The sequence below is a fragment of the Sparus aurata genome, chromosome 15 (genome assembly GCF_900880675.1).
Source record: "Sparus aurata chromosome 15, fSpaAur1.1, whole genome shotgun sequence".
NCBI classification, from domain to species: Eukaryota; Metazoa; Chordata; class Actinopteri; order Spariformes; family Sparidae; genus Sparus; species Sparus aurata.
In genome coordinates, this window is record NC_044201.1 from 16,224,876 (window position 1) to 16,247,360 (window position 22,485).

General features: G+C 42.2%; 1 protein-coding gene across 1 annotated transcript in view; it reads left to right on the forward strand.

Annotated features, from left to right (window-relative positions):
* The window catches only part of dntt (deoxynucleotidyltransferase, terminal), a 130,105-nt gene that overhangs the window by 21,547 nt on the left and 86,073 nt on the right, over nucleotides 1-22,485 (forward strand). Inside the window, exons 4-7 of the mRNA XM_030442215.1 lie at nucleotides 5,479-5,649; nucleotides 11,013-11,084; nucleotides 11,283-11,406; nucleotides 13,733-13,865. Of these exons, the coding sequence (XP_030298075.1) occupies nucleotides 5,479-5,649; nucleotides 11,013-11,084; nucleotides 11,283-11,406; nucleotides 13,733-13,865 (500 nt within the window). The remainder of the gene's footprint in view (nucleotides 1-5,478; nucleotides 5,650-11,012; nucleotides 11,085-11,282; nucleotides 11,407-13,732; nucleotides 13,866-22,485) is intronic.

Here is a 22,485-nt window from a genome sequence, read left to right on the forward strand (position 1 = left end):
CTCATCACTCCAGCGGCGGCACCGACCGTGAAGCGGTCCAGCTGAACACGGTGCCAAATGTTCAGCCGCGTGCCAGTATTAGAAAGTGTAACAGAGAAGTTGTTTCATGAAGTGTTTTTTCGCACTTCGTTCTCTTGAAGTGCAAAAACAATCCATTGTAAAAATGTTCATTCAATAGAATCTGTTTATATGGAAGCTACTAAAAAAGCGACAGGAGACACTTAGTGCAGCAGGCAGTTTGGCTTTGGAGCAAGGAATAAGTAATTAGGGTTTAGGGAGAATAGCGCTGCCGTGTGGTCACTTACAAAGCCTTTCATCTTTTTTTCTGGCCTGGAAGTACATCATTTTAGGGGCAGAGGCTGCATCAAGGCCATCAAATAAGACAATGATTTACGAAACTTTAATGTAACGAGGCAAGATCCCAGCGTTACCCTACCTAACATAAAAAACAGCTGTCAAGTGTTAGCTAAGGTTACAACATTAATGTTTTGCTATTAAACTGTAGGCATGTCACTGCTAACAGCATTTCTTCTTGGTGAAAGACTTAAAATGCCCTGCAGTGAAGTCTGTTTCTCCTGAAACTGGTCAAACACTTTTGTTGGGAAACATTTTCAGCCCTGCTAACGGCTCTAGCACCAGCGTGGCTAGTTGGTCAGTTTAGTTCACACTGAATCTCAACAACCACTGAATGGCTTGGCAAAAAATGTTGTACAGACATTCATGTGACATACTTGACTTATCAATCTACTTACCCATTCTCATACCTACTGCGACTACCTATCGACTGAAAAGGTCGATTGTCAGCGTTCTCAAAATGACATGACGGTTGCGGTGCAACAGCAATACATGTAAGTAGCCTATAAGAAATAGCAGTTGACTTTTGGATAACTGGACATGAACAGTGGTCTCCTTAATGAAAGCCCTGTGCTTGTGTAACGCAGTCCATCCTCAACCTACCCAAACTGACTTTGACACATTATTTTATGTCCTCCTTTGCAGCTGTGATAATCACTACAGCCACTAGAGGTTGCCGACGCTGTATTCCATTAGTTCATCAGTCCTGTGTAATGTGTTTCCCTGCCACTCTTTATTGGTCCATCTGTGTCTCGTTTGTTACCTGGTCCTGTCTGCTCCTCATGTTATCCTGGTTTGTACTTAGTTTAGTTCTTTTTTAGCTCTTGGATTATTCCTCTTCTCTGACCAGCATTTTAGCCTGCCTTTTGTTTTGTGAATGTCAGCTTTATTCAGTAAAGCTTGCTTTTTGTTTTTCTACCTGCCTGCTGTGGTTTCTTGCCATTTTGTTCCTTTTTGTCTCAACCACAACAGGCAGCGTATTAACATGCAAAACTACAATGAACATCCTGTTAACATTGTCACTAAAAGCATGTTGCACCTTAGCATTTACCTCTAAGTGCTGCTGTGCCTGAGAACAGCCTCACAAAGCTGTGCAAAAATACCATTAGTCTTATTCAATCCACCCTCATACATTAAATCCACTATTTACCAGATTGGAAAAAAAAAATCAGGAATTCTTTAGATTTCTATATTATACCATTTTGTGTTATTGCTTTTTTAATATTAATTGCCATAATTTGTGCCTTAATTAAGTTAGTGCACTTTCAGTTAAATGAAGAGTACTTGAGCACACACTGTAGTGTGACTCATATGAATCATTTTACTAATCCTTAGCATTCTCACACTATTTTCTATTTAATATAGATTAAATTATACCATTAAACCTCAAAATAATGACCTGCCCAAAAACTGCTGGAAGAGAAGACAAAACCATAGCGATGCACCTAATACACTTCAAAATATCTCGCCAAATAATGAAATATAAAGAACTTTGAAGTCAAGAAAAATGACAACGTAAACTTTGAATGTATCTAATTTAACTAGTTTGTGACTAATTAATATTCTGAACTGAATATTTGATTTCCTCCTCCTGCAGTTCAGTTGTGGGAGTCCAACAAACCAAAAACTAGGCTGAATATAATATGATTATTTCAATGAATGAAGATTGTAGATCATGTGTAGCGAATAAATATCAAAGCAGAGGAGAGGACACCCAATCCACCTGCAGTACCCACCTGATTCCTTTAATTTGTGGGTGGCAGTCATGAACGTGGACCATGTGATGAAGTCACCACTAACGGCAGTATACCAGACTCCCTTAACAAATCACGTGATTTTAAGAGTTGGTGCATGAAGAGAAACTTTGGGAAACAGCTACAGCAAAATGTATGTCATTGATGCTTTTTGTAAATTCTGCAGTAAATACAAAACATTAATAAGTTTCTTTCCTTGTAAAAAGAGTCAGTTTGTGTCCTCATCGCTGTCGAAGCCTGTGTGAAGTTTCTATGTTTTTTTCTTTTACCTCTATGTCACATTTTCAAGGTAAACGTGTACAATTTTACAAATACAGTTAACGGTTACTAATATAAGCTGCTATTCTCTCTCCATCAAGGGAAAAGTCAAGTGTTTCCCATAATGCACTGTGTTCTGTTGAGAGGATAGAAATATCTGCAGCTGTTTTTATGGTTTAATTCTGATGTTTGAAACACACATCGATATATATGAGAGAAGGCTGTACATTAAACAACTCAAACAACTGTACTGTCACTTTCAGCCAGAAAACCAGGACACAGTCAAGTGTTTACCAAATAAAGATGAAGTTGACACGTATTAACTTGGCAACGTTTATGAATTCTGAATACCAGACAGTCCTAAGACCCTGCTATTCTCCACAAATAAAGCTGATGCTCATTTGTGTTTGACATTATCTGTGTGGAACCACAGCTTTCAGATTGGTCATGGAGAAGGGTAGAATCATAAAACCGGAAGTGTTTTCCACCATTAGCATTAAATTAGAGTATTGTTTTTTGGCCACCCAACACATAGGAGTCCAATATTAACCCTTCTTTCAGCTCTGGTTGTCTCCACCAACTCCTGAAAGACATAGTTGAATCTTTAGCTGCTAAATGTTTGTTTATACTAAATACTGCTTATAATAGCTTTAAAATAATCTTAAATGGGCAATACGTAGGAATTGTAGTTGATGATGTAAATATATTGTTGCAGAGATATTTACTAAAGTTAGCATGCTTACCCGCTAGCCCTGGCCCATTGTGCTCCGAAGCTCATGCACTAACGGTGTTAACACTTACACTTCCTTAGTCCCTGAGCTCCCAGTTGATACAGCTAGCTGCATGGCTAACTGAGCTAACTAGCTAAGGTTTACAGTTAGCAGCATTAAAGCTAGGGTCTACAATCCTGAAGAGCTAGCAAGAGAGCTAGCAAGATTTGAAAGTGGCAACTCCTCTAAGGGGCCGTCCACACGGGCGAAAACGATCTTTTTTTTCTCCGTCTTCCTCGTCATCGTTTTAAGAATATTTGTGTCCACACGGATCCACAAAAAACGACCAAAAACGCTGTAGTTCATATTCCAGGCCTCTAGGTGGCGCTTGACATTCACCAAAAACGGAGAAGAAGACACGGAGCATGCGCATTAAGCTTGCGCTCTGTAAACAGACAGTAGACGGAGAAACCGAACACAACAAGAAGAAGATGAAAATGGCTAGTGCAAGGAAACCAGAATCGTTTGTGTGGACCGGTAATGAGGTCCAACTGCTGCTGCGACTCACACTCGACTACAAGGCGAGTAAGTTGTAAGAAAGGCTCAATATCTTCTGCGGCACGAACACGAGCATGTAGTCCGCCATTGTTGTTGTTGTTGTTATGGGACATCGCGGGGTGGGGCGATGGCGTCATCGTTTTGGAAAGTATGCAGATTCGGCGTTCACATGAAAACGGGAGGGCTGCGTTTTCGGATTTCTCCACCCTGAGACCCGTTTTAAAATAGTGCGTTTTCAGGCGCTGTGTTTTCAGGATCCTTATGGACAGTCGGCCAAAACGATGCAATATGTGTGCGTTGTCGAAAAAAAAATTTGTTGTCTGGACGGGGCCTAAGTTCCACCCCATCCTGTCAGTGCTCCGTCCAAAGCCACTCCCCCACAAACTTGAACGCGCATCTGGCAGTGGGACTCAGCAGAGAGAAGGAGATGCCGGAGCAAGATGCAGCAATTCCGCTGAATTTAGCACGGAGCAGACAGGAAGTCAAGTGCCAAAATAACAAACTACATCCGGCTACTTTTCAAAATAAAACACTCCATGTTGACACCAGCAGCACACATCGTGAGGCCAGCTGTTTACCGTACTGCGCTGTGGCGGACTCAAACCGCAACCGGTGGGGATTGCCGGAAGGCGGAGCAAAACCGGATCGGAGCCGCAACGCAGCGGACCCCTATCCAGTGGAAATTGGGCCGACTCATTAGCCATTCCCATGGCTAAAAACAACACACAAAGAAGCTAACGTTAGCATTGGGCTAATACGAGCTACAAACGTAGCCAAGTTGGCAAACCTCACATATTTCATGAAAATAACAAATCCCCCTAAAACAAAACAAATAATTACCTGTCCAACAGAAAGAGAGCAAACTCTGCATCACTTTTCAAGCCCTTCACATGCCCCAGTTGTCTCCACTGCTCAAACGCTGCACCGATGTTGACTCGGTCCGACTTCTTTCTTTACCCAGAGCCTTTTTTTGTCGCAGCCTTTTCTGCCTCAGGCTTTCTTTTCCTTGCCTTTTTAGTGGGGTGAGCTGTTACAAGTAACACTGGCTGCATTTTCTCTGCCATTGTAACCAAATGAACGTCCTGCAACTCCGTATTTCTGCAGAGGAGTGTGCTGAATATTTACGGCATCAGTGAAACGTAACGTGTGTACGTGCGGAGGAGGGAGGGACAGAACGAGACATGAAGGCATCTGACCAATCCGTGCGATTCGGGCGGATAGCACGGATTGGTCAGCTTTTTCTCAGTTTTACATATCGCACCTTTTTTAAGATAAGAAAACAAAAACAAAATGAAGGATCGTGTGGGGTTTGCAGAATTGTGTTCTCTTTTTTTTGGCCGCTCTCTGGTAGATTCATCCATTCCAGGATCCTGACTGCAGCCTATCCGAGTGTTTAGACGTGTCGCCTTTTGTAAAGGGGAAAGTCACGGCTGCCTCCCCAGGGGAGCCTGTTGTGAACAAGTGGAAAATGACAGGTTCCTGTCTGGTGTTCGCCAGCCTCTAATGTCTCTGTCCGGTCATCCAGAAGAAAATCAACATGCAGCATGTCCTGCTGTACAGTGACAGGGACGGGGACGGAGACAGAGAGGGGTGATGAAGGAAGAAGAGGGGGGACGGGAGGGAGTGCTGGTTTCTTGTATGGTTCAGTGCATCTCACATGTGAATGAACACCTGACACATCTTTGCTGGGTGTCTGTCCTTCCTGGAATTTTCTCTCCATTGTTTAAAGGTTTTAAAGAAGGGTTGAATCGTGTTTTATACATGATCTCACAGGTGGAATTTTCCCCATCTTATCTTTGCTCCTACATAATTCTTCTCTCTCCTTTCACCTGTCCTCCCTCTAGGATGCTTTTGAAGTGCTTGCGGAGAGCTATGAATTCAACGAGATCGAGGGTCCATGCCTGGCCTTCAGGAGAGCTGCATCTGTCCTGAAGAGTCTGTCCTGGGCGGTGCAGTGCCTGGAAGCCACTCGCAATGTGCCCTGCCTGGGGGAGCACACTAAGGCAGTGATGGAGGTAGGAGTTCGCATTCAGAGCCTTCTCAGAGTGCTGCTGACACTCAATCCATCTGTATTACGTGTTGGGAGTTGAGTTGTCATCAAACAACAGTGTTTAATTTGGGCAGCCGCACTAAATGGATGGGACAGCAAATGTTTAGTTCACGTTTCATCTGCTGGATTTGATTTTCTGACAACACAGCTTGTGAACGCAACGTTTTGAGAACACCAACTCTCAATTTTTCAAACAGAGAGAGTTTTAAAAATCCGCCTGTGTCTGCAAATAATAAGTAATGCAGTGTTTAATGTGATGGATCACTTCTGTCACTGCACAACTTTCAGGTCGCTTTGACTTGATTTTCATGCTGCTGTGAAATGATCTAAGATCAGTGGCTGCCTTGAAAGCAGAAAGTCAATCTAAACATTTTGGAAAATGTTCAGCTGTGATATTAAACTGTGTGATACACGAGCTTAAACGCTGAAGATTTGAAAGATGATGCAAGAGGACAACTTACAAAATAAAAAACAAAGGTCAGGCCATGTTTGGACATTTTAATCTGGAAATATTTGTTATCTATTTAATATAACAGTTAACCACAAAACTTTAATGACCTTTATTACTGTGACAATGCTGAAAGAACTACTCGAGTATAAAATGGTAACACTGACTACTTTTTTGTTGGCTGGGAGGTGTTGATGTTGGACGGTGTCTAAAATGATTTGATGTCACCGCGAGATATCAGGCATTTCTCGATGTTTTGTCATGTCTTTCGACTTGTTGCTAACCACACCGAGGATGGCACCATTAGTCAGCTTGGATTCACAGCTCTTATTTACTATGAGTCACAGAAAATATGTGTCATAATATATCGAACGTTGTTTGTTAATTTACAGCCGCAGCAGCATCGGCTTGAAAGGTTTTCAACTTGTGTGTGTCACAGACAGGGTAAGGAAGTCCAAAAATATTAACGGTCCAAGACGGTTAATAACTGACTCATAATCAACTCTCTCACAAACTGGACCTTTAAAGGGACTGCATCTAGTTTGGAGAAGCAATTCAAATGCATGCTTTTAATATTCACAATATTAATGAGGTAATAATACAAACTCAGAAATATTGCGGATAAACAAGCTGTTCTCAGAGGAAAGCTCCCCAGAACACTGTTTGAAGCTAGAAAGGTGGCAGGGTCCGCCAAATATGAACAAAGTTAAACAGTATGTGACTGTGTCGTCCTTTAAGGTCAGTTTGTTATTCAGTTTATTCAGTCATGAAAATGAAGAGAAATTGTTTATTTAGTTTATGACATGAAAAAATCAGCCAATGAAGATCTTTCTCATCTGATTAACATATCTTCCACAAAACCTAATACATAAAAATAGTGTAGCTTCTTTTCATGGAATATACAAAATCCAGGCCTTATCTCGAAATAAGGTATTTTCGGCTGAATGTCAGAGCTACAAGGAGGAGAAGCAGTGCATTTAGCAATGTTGGGGAGAAACTGACCACCTCCATCATCACCCGTGCTTTACTGGTGGGTCATGATGGAGGTGTTACTTTCAGCACGCAGTCAAGAAAGGAGTGGTTCAGTCTCCTTCTAACAATGCCAATCTGCACAAATATGCTTTTCTCAAGGTGACATCAAAGTGGAATTGCATCTTACAGAACGCATTTGCCGTAAGTCATGGAAGGTTGAAAAAGAATTCAATGCAGAGTTCAATCATTCCAACAAGATATCAAATAGTTTTGAGATTCCAAGTCCTAGACAGACACGGTAAAAAAAAAATTGCCTCACACTTGAGTACACACACTGACAGGCATCGCACAAATGTATCTCGTCTTCTTGGGTCACTCTGCAATCACAGTCCTCACCTACAGCTGCGCTCAGGGCTGAAATCATCAATGGCAAGTTGTCGGGGAAAAGTGTCGAGAAATGTTTGCTCGGCGAGAACGCAGAGTCCCCGTAGGAGAACGAGGTGAGCTTTCTGACACATTAAACCTAACACACACACGGCGGGTCTCAGAGCAAGTTTCAAAATCTGACAAACCTGTCAGCGGCGAGGCAGATTCATTAAACAAAATAAAATAAATGTCCCAGGAGACCAAATTAGACTGCCTGCAAATGACCTCTCCCTGTTGTTGTTCTTACATGATTCAGACGTACACCCAGCCTTTTTTTTTTTTTTTTCTCCCACTAGGTTGTCTCTTTAAAAAAAGAACCCGGCTCAAAACTAAATGACACGACACAAAAAACAAAGTGAAGCCAAACAGAGTAAAAACAAAATGCTTGATGTGCCCGTGAACATCGGAGTGACGCTCTGTCAGCAGCGACTGAACCGCTCGCTGCTGACAACATCCAAAGTGGGGAAAAGATATGAACCTACTGACATGAAAATCTCAGAGCACCGAGGCAGAGTTGGGGATGAATAGTCAGTATGTGTTTCTCTGTGTGCACGAGAGACGTCGTGCCTGTGAAGCTGTGTGTCTCCCCCCGAGCGCCGAGTGTGTCGGAGCATTATCCCTGTGTTTGAGGTTGGCCTCAGCTCGAGGGTTGAAAAGCAGAGGTGGACGGGTGGATGCATCGCTGAGCAGTGAGGGACTGCTTTAAAATACGCTGTACTCACAGTCTGGATCTCAGGTTCACTGGCTCGTTGATACTACATGTCATCCCTTTGTGCACAAGCTTAAAGGGACAGTTCACCCCCAAAACAATCAAAAACACATGTGTGACATCTCTCCGATAAAATGGAACCAGATGGCAATAAATCCTGTGAACCTCCTTGTGAGCAGTTTCAAGTCGGAACTATTTTCTTGCTACACCCGCCACCCATATCACTGTGCAGAAGGAATGCATACATGGACATAAGGCTCGTTATCAGCGCAGGATGTAAACCTTTATGGCTTCCGACTCAGCTTAACTGTGATGTGAGCTAGCTTAGTTAGCTAGCTTAGTTAGCTAGCTTAGTTAGCTTGAAGAAGTTCCACATAAATCCAATAAGAAGAGGTGTGTCTCATTCAACCACTAAAGGAAGACATGTTGGCATTGAATATGCGTCAATTGGTCACATGACCTTATGCAACGGGCCAGAAAAAATACAAATCAATATTTAAGCTGTTATATTCAGTCACTTCATGTGTTCCATCTCACCCCTTTCGTTGAACACACTGCTGTCGTTCCAATCATCTACTCCAGCGGTCCTCAATAGGCGGCCCCCGGGCCGCATCCGGCCCGCCGGCCTCCTGTTTGTGGCCCCCGAACTATTATTCCTTCACTATGTGTTTTGGTTGGGTCAGCACGTGTATACCGGGACTTGTCTCCATGCCAACGATACACAGACAGAGCGCAACTTTTAACTTTCACTTTCGTTTTCGGAGCACTTCAAGTATTCACATTTTGCTGGTGGTAAGAGATTGAATATGGCGTGTTTCCAAGTAAACTGTTATGACAAAGTGGACAGTGATAATTGGCAACTCGCAGAAATAGGATCTTCAAAGTTGCATTTATTCTGCCTCCAACCGGGACAATCTCCACGTATCTGACAGTGCAGCGGTTTTAAATCTTACTTTACCACCTTGCGCTGTTTGCCAAGTTTTAGCTAACGTTAGCAACCTCATGTATATTCTATGTTGCAAAGAGTGTAACGGACGGGGAGTTTCTCCCGGCAAACACCCTTTTACTCACGGTGCCAAAATTTGTATCATCCTTGTTAAAACACCATTTAATCACAGAACAAATGACGTGAAATAACCCACAACCATCTTACATATCATCTTATTCACAAACACATTCACGAACCATAATTACACCAACAACAACAGAATACCCAAGATCCATTGCGCCACAGTCCACAAGTGGCGTTACAATATGCCAGGAGAAGCTGTGATGAAGATTTCCAATTTGAAACGGCATTATGAGACGAATCATAGGAATTTTGAAGAGACATTTCCTCAAAATTCAGAGATAAGCAAAACACAAATAAATGCACTGAAATCGTCATATCAAGCTGCAAGCAGGATTCTTGTCACATCTATGTCACAATGAAATAAAATAATGCATGACTGAAGTGATGGACACAATGTTTGAAAGCAAACCAAAAGAGGAAATATTCAACTACGTATTTTAATTTATGTTAAAATGGAAATTACATTTTATTTTAGTTCGTATTTTGTTGTTTAGAATGAAAAGGACATTTTGTTTTGAATATTACAGTATTATTGCATGTGGCCTGACCGACCTCAATACATGGACCTCTGAGTCATTCAAAAAAATCTTTGTGGCCCTTTAAGATTTGAATTTGAGTACCCCTGATCTACTCCCTCAATGTATTGCCAGTTTGTTGTGGCTAGCTACGATTGGCATTGTCATATTGAGGAAAAAACTGGCAAAACTTCTAACTATAGTTAGCCTACATTATGGTTACCATCACTAGCTAACGTTAATGCTGCTAATGGTAGCTAGCTAACATTACGGCTGTACTGTATTTGTGTAATGTAGAATTCAGCCATTTTACATTTGTTTGTCCACAATCCTGCAAGTACCGCAATTCATGATCGCCTACGAAACAGATACCACATGATACCAACGGTGTTAAAGCATGGGTTCAATGGCTGGAACCAACTGTCAAAATTCTCATAAAGAGATAAACAAAACAATAATTTTTCAATTTTTCAATTCACAACCATAATTAAGGTATGATTTTCTTTAAGGAAAAGAGATACTTTAATTCTGCATCTTTCTACAAGAGCTCTGTAGATGAGTTATTTAAAACAAAGAGATTTGTTTACATAATGTTATTAATGTGACCTTTAAATAATTTGGGGAAATGCAAAACATTGAATGACAACAAGAAGCACAAACAATAACCAGAAAAACTAAGAAATCAATTGGCGTTAATAGAATAAAAAAATTAAAAAAATTTTTCAACACTAACAACTCTTACATTTTACTCATGGAATATGGTCTGTATTAACCAGATAACCGCTGCCTGATTTTATGCCTGCACGTAATGAAGACAGTTAAAGCAGCTTCTGTGACCGACAAATTAGTGGTGCTCTGCTGAGCGCGGCAGACAATTAAATGTCGAATAAAGTTGTTTCAGAGAAAAAACAATTGAAGCTGGAGAAAACATTACCTTGGGCTTTTTTATGAATGCCATAAAAGCGGTATTAATCCCAGGTTCCACAACAACAAAATCGTTAGTTCTTGAAAAGGAATGGAAATGAGGACGCGAGGAGCACCTGATTTAAGTGGAAACTGTTTTCAAACGAGCGGCAATTTGGGGCCATTTGTTAATTGCTGATGGAACAGAAACCAGGGAAAACATACTGATGCTGACACCGACAGCCTCTTTCTTAATAATATCATCTACTTTTATGTTTCGCAGGAGATCCTTCGATATGGTCGTTCGTTTGAAGTCGAGAAAATACTGTCTGATGAAAGGTATCGGACACTAAAGGTCAGTAGATGAAAAACAAACTCATTTGTTTACTTTCTCCGTCTTGCTGCTTTGAAATTACTGTGAAAGTGATTTGCATTTGCCGTCTCTTAAGGACACCGAGCTCTTCGAAACTTTTGAATGCTAACCCCTCCTGAGAAGAGCCTGTCATTTCAGAGCATGTCTTCTTGATTACGTCCTTACCTCGTTTCCTGCCAGCTGTTCACAAGTGTGTTTGGGGTTGGACCTAAGACGGCTGACAAGTGGTACCGCGGAGGGCTGCGCTCATTCAGCGACGTTCTGGGAGACCGCGGCATTCGTCTAAACCGGATGCAACAAAGTGGTGCGTCAACATCTTACAAAAATCCCCTCTGCCACTCCATAAATTATAGACTGAAAACCTCAACTCTCATTCACTTCCAAGAAAGATTCAAAGACCTAAATAGGTTCCTCCAGGGGGGCTTTCGTTTTCATTCCATTTGGGATTTTTATGTCTGTTTCGATCCCTCAGGAGGCTCCTTATGTGAGGCTCTATCTGTACGTGTGTTCCCTGAGGGGAGAGCAGCAGGGTAAAAAACAAAAGAAAAAAGACAGCAAGTGTATTCTTTAATAAAAATCAATGAATAGTGACTGTGAGAGGGAACACTTGCTGTGGAATTCCCATGAGCTCTCTTCATTAGCCGGGCAGAGGCAAAGACGACGGAGAGGTCGCTGACTTCCTGTGGCAGAGTTATGATTTCCTTCACATGATCTTGGTTTATATTTCTGTGGGGAATCGGCCTTTATTGCTTTTGTAATATTGCTACTTGGTTTAATTACAGATGGATTTTGGATAAATATTTTTGGACAGTTTCCAGAGCTGTGGTAAATTAATTTGGAGCTGCATGATTAAATAACTAAGAGCCTGCAGTGACTCTACTGGCTCTGTGAAGATGTTCCGTCTAAAGAAACCAAGCTGTCGACGTCTGAAAGAGGTTGATCTTTGTCAGTTTTTGATCTTTAGTAGTCGTGGTGGAGTAAATGCACCAATTCTCCGGAGAAAGGTGTCAGACTTAAGGCCTTTGGCGACCAACATCAGCAGCGCTTATCATGAACATGAAATGAGTGTTGAGATTTTATGATTGTTGTCTGATGAGCAAAGGTGTAAAATATAAGTTTGAGCAATGTAAGGACTGAAAATGTTTAGACAACTGCTGGTTTGATTGCCAAAAGTGTAACTGGACGTTGCATGTACAATTGGTAACTCAACAACGGAATGAGACCCTGTTGTTTTTACAGGTATGCAAGGTCTATTACACAGTTTGGTTTGATGCCAGGTTGCTTGACAACTACTGAACCATCAAATCTGGTACATTTATACCCCACACTGGATGACCTTTAATAACTGTGATGATCCCTTAAAAGGTTCAAGTTTATTTTTAAGTCTCATTCCCAACTCGTCAGATGCTTTGGATCGTAGGTTGGGTAGTTCTCCATCACAGAGTCAGAATTTGAGACATTCCTCTGTGACCCATAAAGGCCAGTCTCATCATGCCACTGGAGGAAAAGTGAGAGATCATCTAAGTCAATAGGCTCCTTTCTCTGGAACCATGAATGTCTGTGTAAAACTTTATTGGCAATCCATCAAATAGGTGTTGAGATATTTCAGTGTGGACCACAGAGGTGGACTTCGGTAGACCTACACCACCAGTGTGGCCGACAAGCAAACATATAATAATCTGGTTAAAAAAAAAAAAAAAGGATGTAAACTGAGAAGAAGCTTAAAGCATATCTGCAGTGATTATTCTCTGAGGTGATGCAGTACTCATATCTGACAAAAATAGCTGAGTGAACAAGAATAGAGCACCACCGGAGCATCCAAACATGTAGATAGCATCAGCCTCAATTGTCGTCAGCGATAGAAATCCCACAGAGCATTTAATGTATGCGCTTAAGAGTCTGAAAGGGAAGTACTGACACGCAGCTTTTCATTTGTCTGCATCATCTCTCGGCTTCTTTTGCTGCTCAGGATGTTGCCGGGTGCGCATAGTGGAGTGCTGCATGAGGCGGTAATTCAAAAACATTATATTACACCGCTTGCAGGTTCCATTCAGTTAGCAGCTCCTTCTGATATTGTGTTATGCTGACAGACATCTTCATCAAACTGGTCATAATCCATCACTCGGAACACTGCAGTCTCTGCTTCATGCCGAGAAGTAATGTGAGTTTTTGACATGGAAAATGTGTTTGAACCTTGGTCTCTCCACTGTACTCTGTAAATCTTAAAAGAGCAGAAACATGAGTTATTATGTATTTATACTGCTGCGGCGTGGACAGAAATATCAATATCGTGAAATTAATTGGAGGTGTATCTCTGTTCTGAGGGAAGAAAAGGGAATAAATGCTTTTTACGTAGCACAGATAAATGAGAAAACACAGAAGCGAGATGCATGAAATCAGCAAGATCCCCGTCAATCCATCAATCATAATTTAGCTCCGTGTCTACAGCGGCTGCAATCCTCTCGTGTCTGCGGCAGGCCTGCACCGCTAGTCGCCTTCTATCAGCCGGCAGAACGCATCGCATTTTACCTTACTTTTAATTCACCCCGACTCTCCACTTCCCCAGAGCAAATGGCTATGATTGATGGCGGCTCTCCCAGACTAATAACCACGTGGTCTTTTCCCTGTAGGTTTTCTGCATTATGGAGACATCTCCAGGGCTGTCAGTAAAGCAGAGGCCCGAGCCCTGAGGAACATTATTGACGAAGCTGTCCATGCGATCACACCGGACGCCGTGCTGGCACTGACAGGTGGCTTTCGCAGGTACAAGACTTGTCTCCTCCTCTCAGCGTTGATATGGTAGTTGAAACAGAGCAGGACTTCCTATCCTGCAGTTTTTACATCTTACTGCTGAAAGACATGTTCAACTGGAAAATGAGAATTCAGCCATTGTCAACTCTACTCGGTAAAGTTTCATAGTCGACGAAACATTTCTGGAGCGTCACAGCAAAACGGCTTCACAGCATTCTCCTAGACAACTGAAGTAGATAGAGACTTGTTTTGAGATGTAAAATATTTTACTGAACAGGTAATGACTCCATACATCACATCTGGCATTGATCCAAGATTGAGAGAAAATTGAATTGAACAAAACCTTGTTTACACTTTCTCTTAAACTGAAATCTTCACTGTAGCTGCTAAGCTAAAAGCATTAGCAAGCACCCCATCTGAAGTAGGGGTTCAACTGCACGTCATAGGTGTAAATATCTTTTGAAATCAGTTTTTGATCTTCTGGTGACCTGAATTAGACCTGTATGAAGCCATTTCATATTTATTTCTGTTGATTTTTTACATTTTAGAGAATTTGGGAGAATGCTGAAAGGTTATTTTGCTGTGACGCTTCGGAAAATATTTGGTGGACTACGTAACTGATCCTGACTTTTCATCGGCATGGGGGTGAATTTTCATTTTCGGCTGAACTTGTCCTTTGAACACGTTTTGGTTTTTCACATGGGAATGCAAAGGTCTTAGAAAAAGAGGTGTGCGTGGTAGGGTAGAAGCATTACAACTGCTGGTGGTTAAATGCATCCTGGAGCTGATGTGAATTAACACATCAGATGCATTGATTTGACAACACAGCACATGAAAGCTCACAAACTCTTTTTTCTTTGTCATTAAAAAAAACTGAAGCAGAGAATGTTCCCAACACAGTGTAGTTTTTACATTAAGATGATAAAATGCATTACATTGTCACTTTCAGAATGCACATTGAGTGCTCTTGTAAAACTACCTACTGAGCACAACTATTTGCACACAGCCGGCGCCTCCCTCTGTCGCCGCCTCTTTGAGCTGCTTCTTTTTTTTCTCTTTTTTTTTTTTATGTGCGGTGCTTTGTGCCTGAGTATAAACGTGGAGCACTCTGCGCTGTGGTGTTGTAAAAATCCAGCCATAACCAGTGGTGTGTGCGGTAAATAATTCAAAAGCAGTCTGGCAGTAAGGACAGGCGCTTGCCTCTCAACAGGGGTGACGGAGCTGCCACAGCTTAGCTGTTAGTCCTGAATAGTGCCTGGGTACAAACATTACATGTTGTCAGGAGACAGTTCTCTTTTTCCTCTAAAGATCTTTGGAAAGATTCCCTTGTCTCTGTTTGTTGTGTTCTGACACACTTTGTCAAAGTTTGGTACAAAATTATCATAGACAGAATTTTAAAGTGAGACACATATCTTTTCTAAACAACAAACACAGTGGGAAGTGACAATTATTAAATGCTATTGCAAAAGTAAACTGATAAGTTATTGTTATAGCAAAAGTGAAAGTCATAAGTCTCTGCCAATTCAATTGCACATGCTTTTATTGTGAAAAAAACTTTTGAGAAGGTTGATTTGAAGGTTGATTTTATGGACAGAGGATATAATTCACTATAAATTGTAAAGCCTACTGAAGCAATGTGAATGTGATTTTGGACTGTATAAACAAAACTGATTTGATTTGGGCTGTTCGGTGAACGACATCAGCAGGTGAGTATAAGCAAAGAAAAACATTGTTGTTTTTAAGTTATGGGGTGTGTTGAAGCACATGGTTAGCACAAACTTGAGACTGAAATATATGGGTTGCCTGAAGACCGCCCTTGTTATGTGTCTACAAACGACAGGAGAGTCTTTTGGTGACAGTGGTTGGATTTTCAACACCTGTCCTCATCAGAAAAAAAACGGAGGACTTTCATTCAGGAGACTGCAGTTTGTGCAGTTCTTTTAACAGGCTAACCTAGCAAATATGTCACGTAAATAACAATGGTTGTTAGGTAAAATTATAGAATAAAAGTAGTGGTTTAACTCGGATCGGAGTACTTTTAGTGTCTAAACCTGACCAAAATTCTACTGTATGGTGTCGCCATTATGTGGCAACGGTCATGATGTTGTTTTGGTAGATTACCTATTCAGTCATCTAGGTGTGAGAATTTTAGATTTTCAAAGGGAATACAACAAGCATAAAGCACTAGCTAGTGCGAGCAGGGGAGTTAAACAGCTAGCCACGTGGCTTCAGGGAAGCTAGCTAACAACGTTTTTTTCTGACCTGGTTATGTCTTATGCTGAAATGCTCACATTACAATACTAATTTAGTGTGGATTAATATTATATTATGTAACACATTTAATAGTATAGGGTTTATGTGGGAAGTGTACAAATATTCACCATATTTGACTGTTTTATGCTAAGTCATAATGATACAAAACGTGTGCTGCCAGAGGTCAAAATAGAAACTACCAGTTGAATTAACGTTAGCAAGGTTGCTAAGAAGACACAACCTCTCAATTGACTGCGAGAGACTGAGCAGACTGAAGTAAAATAGCAAACAAGCAAAGCCCCAGATGGTCGAGGTTATGGAGCAACATTCATATAATTACATTACTACATAGAATTAAGTAATACATTTCAGTCTAACACTGTTTGACCCAGCTAGAAATGAGCAAACTTACTATAAAGCAATATTCTCGACCTAAATTACGTAAGCTAACAGTGTAGCCACCGCAAGCTACTTGTCAAACCCCACCAAGTAAGGCTGTAGCACTAAAACCTCTCTCTGTATTCACTTGAGCAAGGGTGGATTTTATGAACTCAACTTTTCATTTGTAATAGAAAGTTTTGGGATTTTTGTTTTTATTCTTTCAGAAGTTACATAGCCTCACTTTGTTAAGTAAAGATCTTATCAAACAGCACTAGAAAAAAAAAAAAATCCAATATCTCTAATCTTCAAAAGGATAAATGACAGCTGGAATGATATCTGATTATGTAAATAACTGCTCCTCAAGGGGAAAATGTGGTAAAGGAGATGAGGAGAGTGATTAGAGCATCATGGATAGTTAACATCAAGAATGAAGGGGAGGAACAGTGCAAAGATTTATGGGCCACGAGTCTGCTGCACGGCGTAAAGGGGCCTGTGAGAGGGCTTTTATTGCTTCAAACTCGGGGAGATGAAGCACACATTTACTTCATCTCATATTTGGTGCGGGCTTGGGGGAGTATTATGTGAGACCTAATTGGAATCATGCGGAGCTATAATTGAAGAATGATGACTTGTACATTATCAGTCTGTAAGTGAGTAATTTACCTTTATCTTGTTGAAAAAGCAGATTCTCCAGACATGGTTAAAACACAGCGGGAAGCATTAGAAGGCCCATTACGCCAAAATAGTTCATATGCTTGCTAAGATGCCAGCAGCACCGCTAATAGCCCGCTAATTCGCCCCAGTGTGACATATTTGAAAATGTTCCCTTCTAAAGTCCTGTCAAAGCTCGATTTAATTACCTATAATTTACAGCGCGATGTAGAGCCTCTTATTATCTTCATCTTTTCCAGCCGATAGCCCTTGTCAAAAATGGAAATGCACACATACTATATACCTCTTTAAATAGATGTACTGAGCTCGGGCTAATCTTTCATCTTGGGCACATCTTTCATCCCTGGATAACATGCACAATGAAACGACTCTCAAAAAGTTTCAGGAAAATAAGCGCCGTGCTCCAGCAACCTCAAGCTGTCATCCACTTCAGAGGGAAACAGCATGGCGAGGATTTCTGGATGCCACTGACATTGGCCTTATTGAAAGGACAGCTGTGGAAGGCGGGTGACAAGTCTTAAAGCGGTTTTGTTGGGGGGGGATTAAAAATAGATTAGGCTTGAAAATACAGCTCCGAACGCCACTGTGTGTGAAAGGCTCACGCGGTGTCAGCGGAGCGCAGCATTTATTTCGGCGTGACGCCGGCAGGTCCCCAGCTGTGGATCTTATTTAACATCAGATTGTCTGGAAAAGAGTCAAAGGGACACTGATGAGAGGTGTCTGCGCTCAGCTCCTCAAACAGGGCGCTGCATTGTTTTCCCCCCTGAACAACAACAGAGATAAGTAAGCCCTTATCAGTTTAGTTCACGGTGTCATGGTTTTTAAAACCAACTCTATTATCAGCGGGGGGAGAAGAGCAAAACAAGCTGTCTGATCATGAGGTATGGCCCACGCACTCCTCGCACTTCCAGCTTTTTCTCCACTTCGTGCTTTATCTTCCTGATTATCACCTTGTTTTTCTTGCGCTAGCGAGAAACTGAGATTGCAAGCGAGATGCAAGGTGAAATGATTCACGAGCCCCCGTTCTTTTCCCTGATCGGCCACTTTTAACTCTCCACCCTGCAGATAAACACGTTCCGTGGAATTTCCCACTCGCAGCGACACTTCCCACATCTGTATTATTTATACATGTCACCCTGTCGTCCAGACAAACTTGTAAATAACCATGTATTTTTTATAGGCTTTGTGCAGAGGGGGATTAATAATTCAGCATTTTCCCTCACGCAATGAAATAGTAGACTGGCTGAATTCAACTGTTTTGCCCCGTGTTGCACTAAATTGAAAGGAGCGACTGTGCACAGTGTATTGAAAGTCCATCAAAGCGACGATTTTCTGCAAGAATCTTCCACAGCCATGCCTCCCCCGCTGAGCAGGAGTGGATGCCTAATGTTAAATAAAAAAACACAGCATTCTGAAGGTGCACCATTAGCGGCAGAGAAGAAGAGGAGGAAGAAGAAGAAAACTCCCTCTTTGCTTGCCTGACGTGCTGTTGACTACTTTTCCGCTGACTTGAGTAAAACTAGAGGGGGTATCTGCACAGACCTGACACATACTAATGCGCCGGTGCAATTTGGGAAGGAGCTCAGGAGTGTATCGCCTCTCTTTAAGTAACCACCAATCCCCATGTTAGCCCCTCACTAACACACGCACACACACCATTCCGCAAAAATCAAGTTGTTTGTTAAACCCCGGTTGGAGGTAAACTGAATTTATGCTGATGATCTCTCCCTCTCTCTCCTGCTCTGGTTTTTTTGCTATTCATGGCACACATTTATGCAGTGCACTCGAGTGAGTTTTGCCAGCGCAGCAGAGGCTAGTGGTGAGGTTCACTTAACAACTCGAACGCGCTGCACAAGTGTTGTGGAGTCTCAGCGATGCCAATCAAGAGTGCTGGAAGGTTAGTTTTTTCTCGCCGAATAAAGACGCTCTTCAGCAGATGGAAATCCGCGACGCTCCCTCAGATAGTTGTATCCTACCAGTCAGTTCATTAAAGAAGTATCAACCTCTCACACGAATGCCCGCATTCCACGCCGCCGAGTGTAAACCCAAGCACAAAAGTGAGAACTCCCACGTCTTCTATTATTTTAGAATTATATACAGTCAGTGCAAATTAAACAACTGCGACTCAGGCTGCGTCTGCCAAGTGAGAGCCAGCCACTCATTCTGTTAATGCCACCGGGGTAGACGCTCTCTGCCACTAACACTAACCATTAACGTTATCATGCCTTGTGGAGCGCTAATGGCTGTTTTCTAATACTTTCATGCTCCCTGAATTAGCCACGGTGACCTTTGAAGCCTTCCCACAAGCCATTCACAGCTCCTCTCTGCTCCTTTAATGTTCCTCTCCCTCGCCGCCATCGCCCGCGAGCTAGAGATGGCGAGGAGAGATCAGTCGCGTGGCCTTGTGGCAGCCGCATTGCCCCCAACACTCAGTGTAATTTTCGCTTTGTTGTGAGCTGTGACACCAGCGCTTATGTCTGTGTGATTTTACCCACTGTTAAACAAAAGGTGCGTTTGTGTGTGTTCGTAACAGTGAATTTGAAATGATGCCTGGCTCTGCAGCGGGTAGCGCTGACTTGGGCCAAAGCAGGAAGTGGCAGCCAACTTCAGCAGAGCTCAGCCTGGCAGGGGGAGGCTGCAGTCGTTCGAGGGGCAACTCCATCACTATTGGATGGTGTTTGGTGTGTGTGTGTGTGTGTGTGTGTGTGTGTGTGTGTGTGCATTTGTTCTCACTTTCAACACTGTTGAAGCAGCTGCCATATGAGGTTGTTTTAGTGGGTTACAATGTTTCTTTTCATCACTCCATCACTCTGATTGCTGTTTGAGAGGCAGGGAAACACCTGCGACAGGTGGTCAGTCCACACTCTCTCCTGTTATTTACACTTCAGAACAGTTTCCAATTCAGCTGAAATTGTCACTCTTGCTTTAGGCCACCATTCGTGTTGCCTTGCTTGAATGCCAACCGAGCTACAAATAAAGTACCTAGTGGATACACATGTTCCTTGTGGTGCGATGTGTAAGAATTTTAGTTTAAGATGTTCACAAAATGAATTTATCAACAGAATGTGAATAGCAGTTTTGAGCTTATGATGTCATAGTATTGTGTTTCAGGGATGTCTACAGAGGTTCGCATGCTAACCAGCTAGCCACAACCCATCCTGGACCAAAGCTCCACTGGCCCCCGAGCTCCCAGTATGAACATTAGCTGTATGGCGGACTGTGTTCAAACTAGCTAAGAGCAGCTACAATTAGCAGCAGTTAGCGGCTAATCCGGCGATACTCTGCCCTCTTTGTTTTGAGCATGAATTTGACAGGTGGCCAATTCTGACATACTGCACCCTTTAAAGTATTAGCTCAAATTAGCAACAGTTTGTTGATGTAAGATGTTGAGGAGATATCTAGTCTCCTAGCCAACAGCCTGCTCCGGTCCAAAGCTCCTGTTGTAGCGTTGCAAGCACCAACACTCCCCTGCTTCTCCAAGCTCTCTGTCCAGACCGCTAGATGTATGGCTAACAGAGCTAACTAGCTAACAGCAGCTACAGTTACCACCAATAAGCATTTACCTTGGTGATATTTTGCCCACTATTTTATTTAGATATTGCACCTTTAAACCACAGAAGTCAACAGGGTTTATTATATTTCTGTTGAACTGCTGGGAAGCGGTAATGAGCACTAGAGCACACAGTGCTGACACACGTGGGTGTGTCCAACTGGTTCAGTAATTCTGATGACTGGAGGTGCATATGCATCCCTGGCACAGCAGCCACCAATCTGGAGGATTGGCTGCAGCAGGGTGAATATTTAGCCAGTAGGAGGAATACATTATCAGTTGAGAGCGAGTTGGAGCAGTTTTCAGTAATGGCCAATCAAATGAGCTCCTCTCATGACCTTCAAAGCACAAATATGCAAATATAAATATGCTTTGAAGTGATGATGTTTTTGCAGCTAACTAACATTCATCAGTAAAATGAAGTGTTTCGGCCTTGTAGTTCAATCAAGAGGCACTTAGAGATAGGAGAGGGGGTACACTGTGACGAAGATCTGGATGCATGTGATGTGAAGCTGGACTCCTTATGAGCTCAGTGGAGGGACCCATGGGTGCTGGACGTGATAGAAACTAGATGTGAAGTGGTTAGAGCAGGGCTGCATCGATCCTACACTGAACTGACTGCTGACAGCAGCAGAGAAAGGAAAAGTTTGAAAGTTCGACTGCAACAATATGATTTGATTTGATTTTGATTTTATTTGTCCCGTAGGGAGATTTGTCTTCACTGACAATACATTACACATCTCAGACGACAACGGACACTACATACACACCAACAAAAAATGACATACATAACAACAATAACAACAATGACAGCTTATATGACAGCACAATATGATTGACTCACAGACACTGACTTGGGTTAATTATTGTATCTATTAATCATTGCAATAGATATAGATGGTGTCAGATGACATCATGATGTCAGGGAGACTCTGCATGCTCCAACTGAGTTTGGGCTCAGCTTTGCCTCTTTCCTGCTGGCACTGGGATGCTCATCAATCATCTGATGCACCTCATGAATACGTCGCATTTTTCTAGCAGTTTTTACAAGTCGAATCATTTTATACTTCTCAGCACAAAGTGCGCAGCCGCACCGCTTTTCCATTTATTACATTTGATTGCCTGGTTGTGCACGCAGTCCCGCTCTACAGGCTCACTCTGCATATGTTGGAGCAGAACCTCAAATTGTACTTTTCTGATCAGCAGCTACAAACCATAAGTGGAAGAACCTCTCAGCTCAGCCCACAGAGCACTTGAACTAATGTGAGTTTAGAACAGCACATTTGGCCGGTATCTGTCCTGGTTCAGCTGAGCACAAAGCACACGATTGACTTTTGGGGGGAAGGGGCAGGATATGTGACGTGCAACCGCCATATCTAATGGTGAAATCTAACATTCAAGTATAATAAGGGCTATAAGAAGCGGAGCTCTAACCTGGCCACTGCAAGACAGCACAGCAATTTTTCACCCCCATCTTTTGGGAAACATAAAACCCAAAGCCCCCACAGAGGTGGCACCTATTGGATGTGTTCAGTCTTGCAGTTTAGTTAGCAAGCTAGTCATTAATGGGACAGTGCGTTTAATAGTTCATTCAAAAAGTGTGAATATACCTTAAGCTTTTGTCTTAGCTTATATTGTATGCCACAGTATGAGGGCGCAACAAGGTTGCAAATCAACATAACACACCTCACAGCTCACAGCCACTCAGTATGATAGGGCTTGGCAAATTCACACAGGACTAAACTCACTTATTTAACACTCAGAATAGGATTTTAC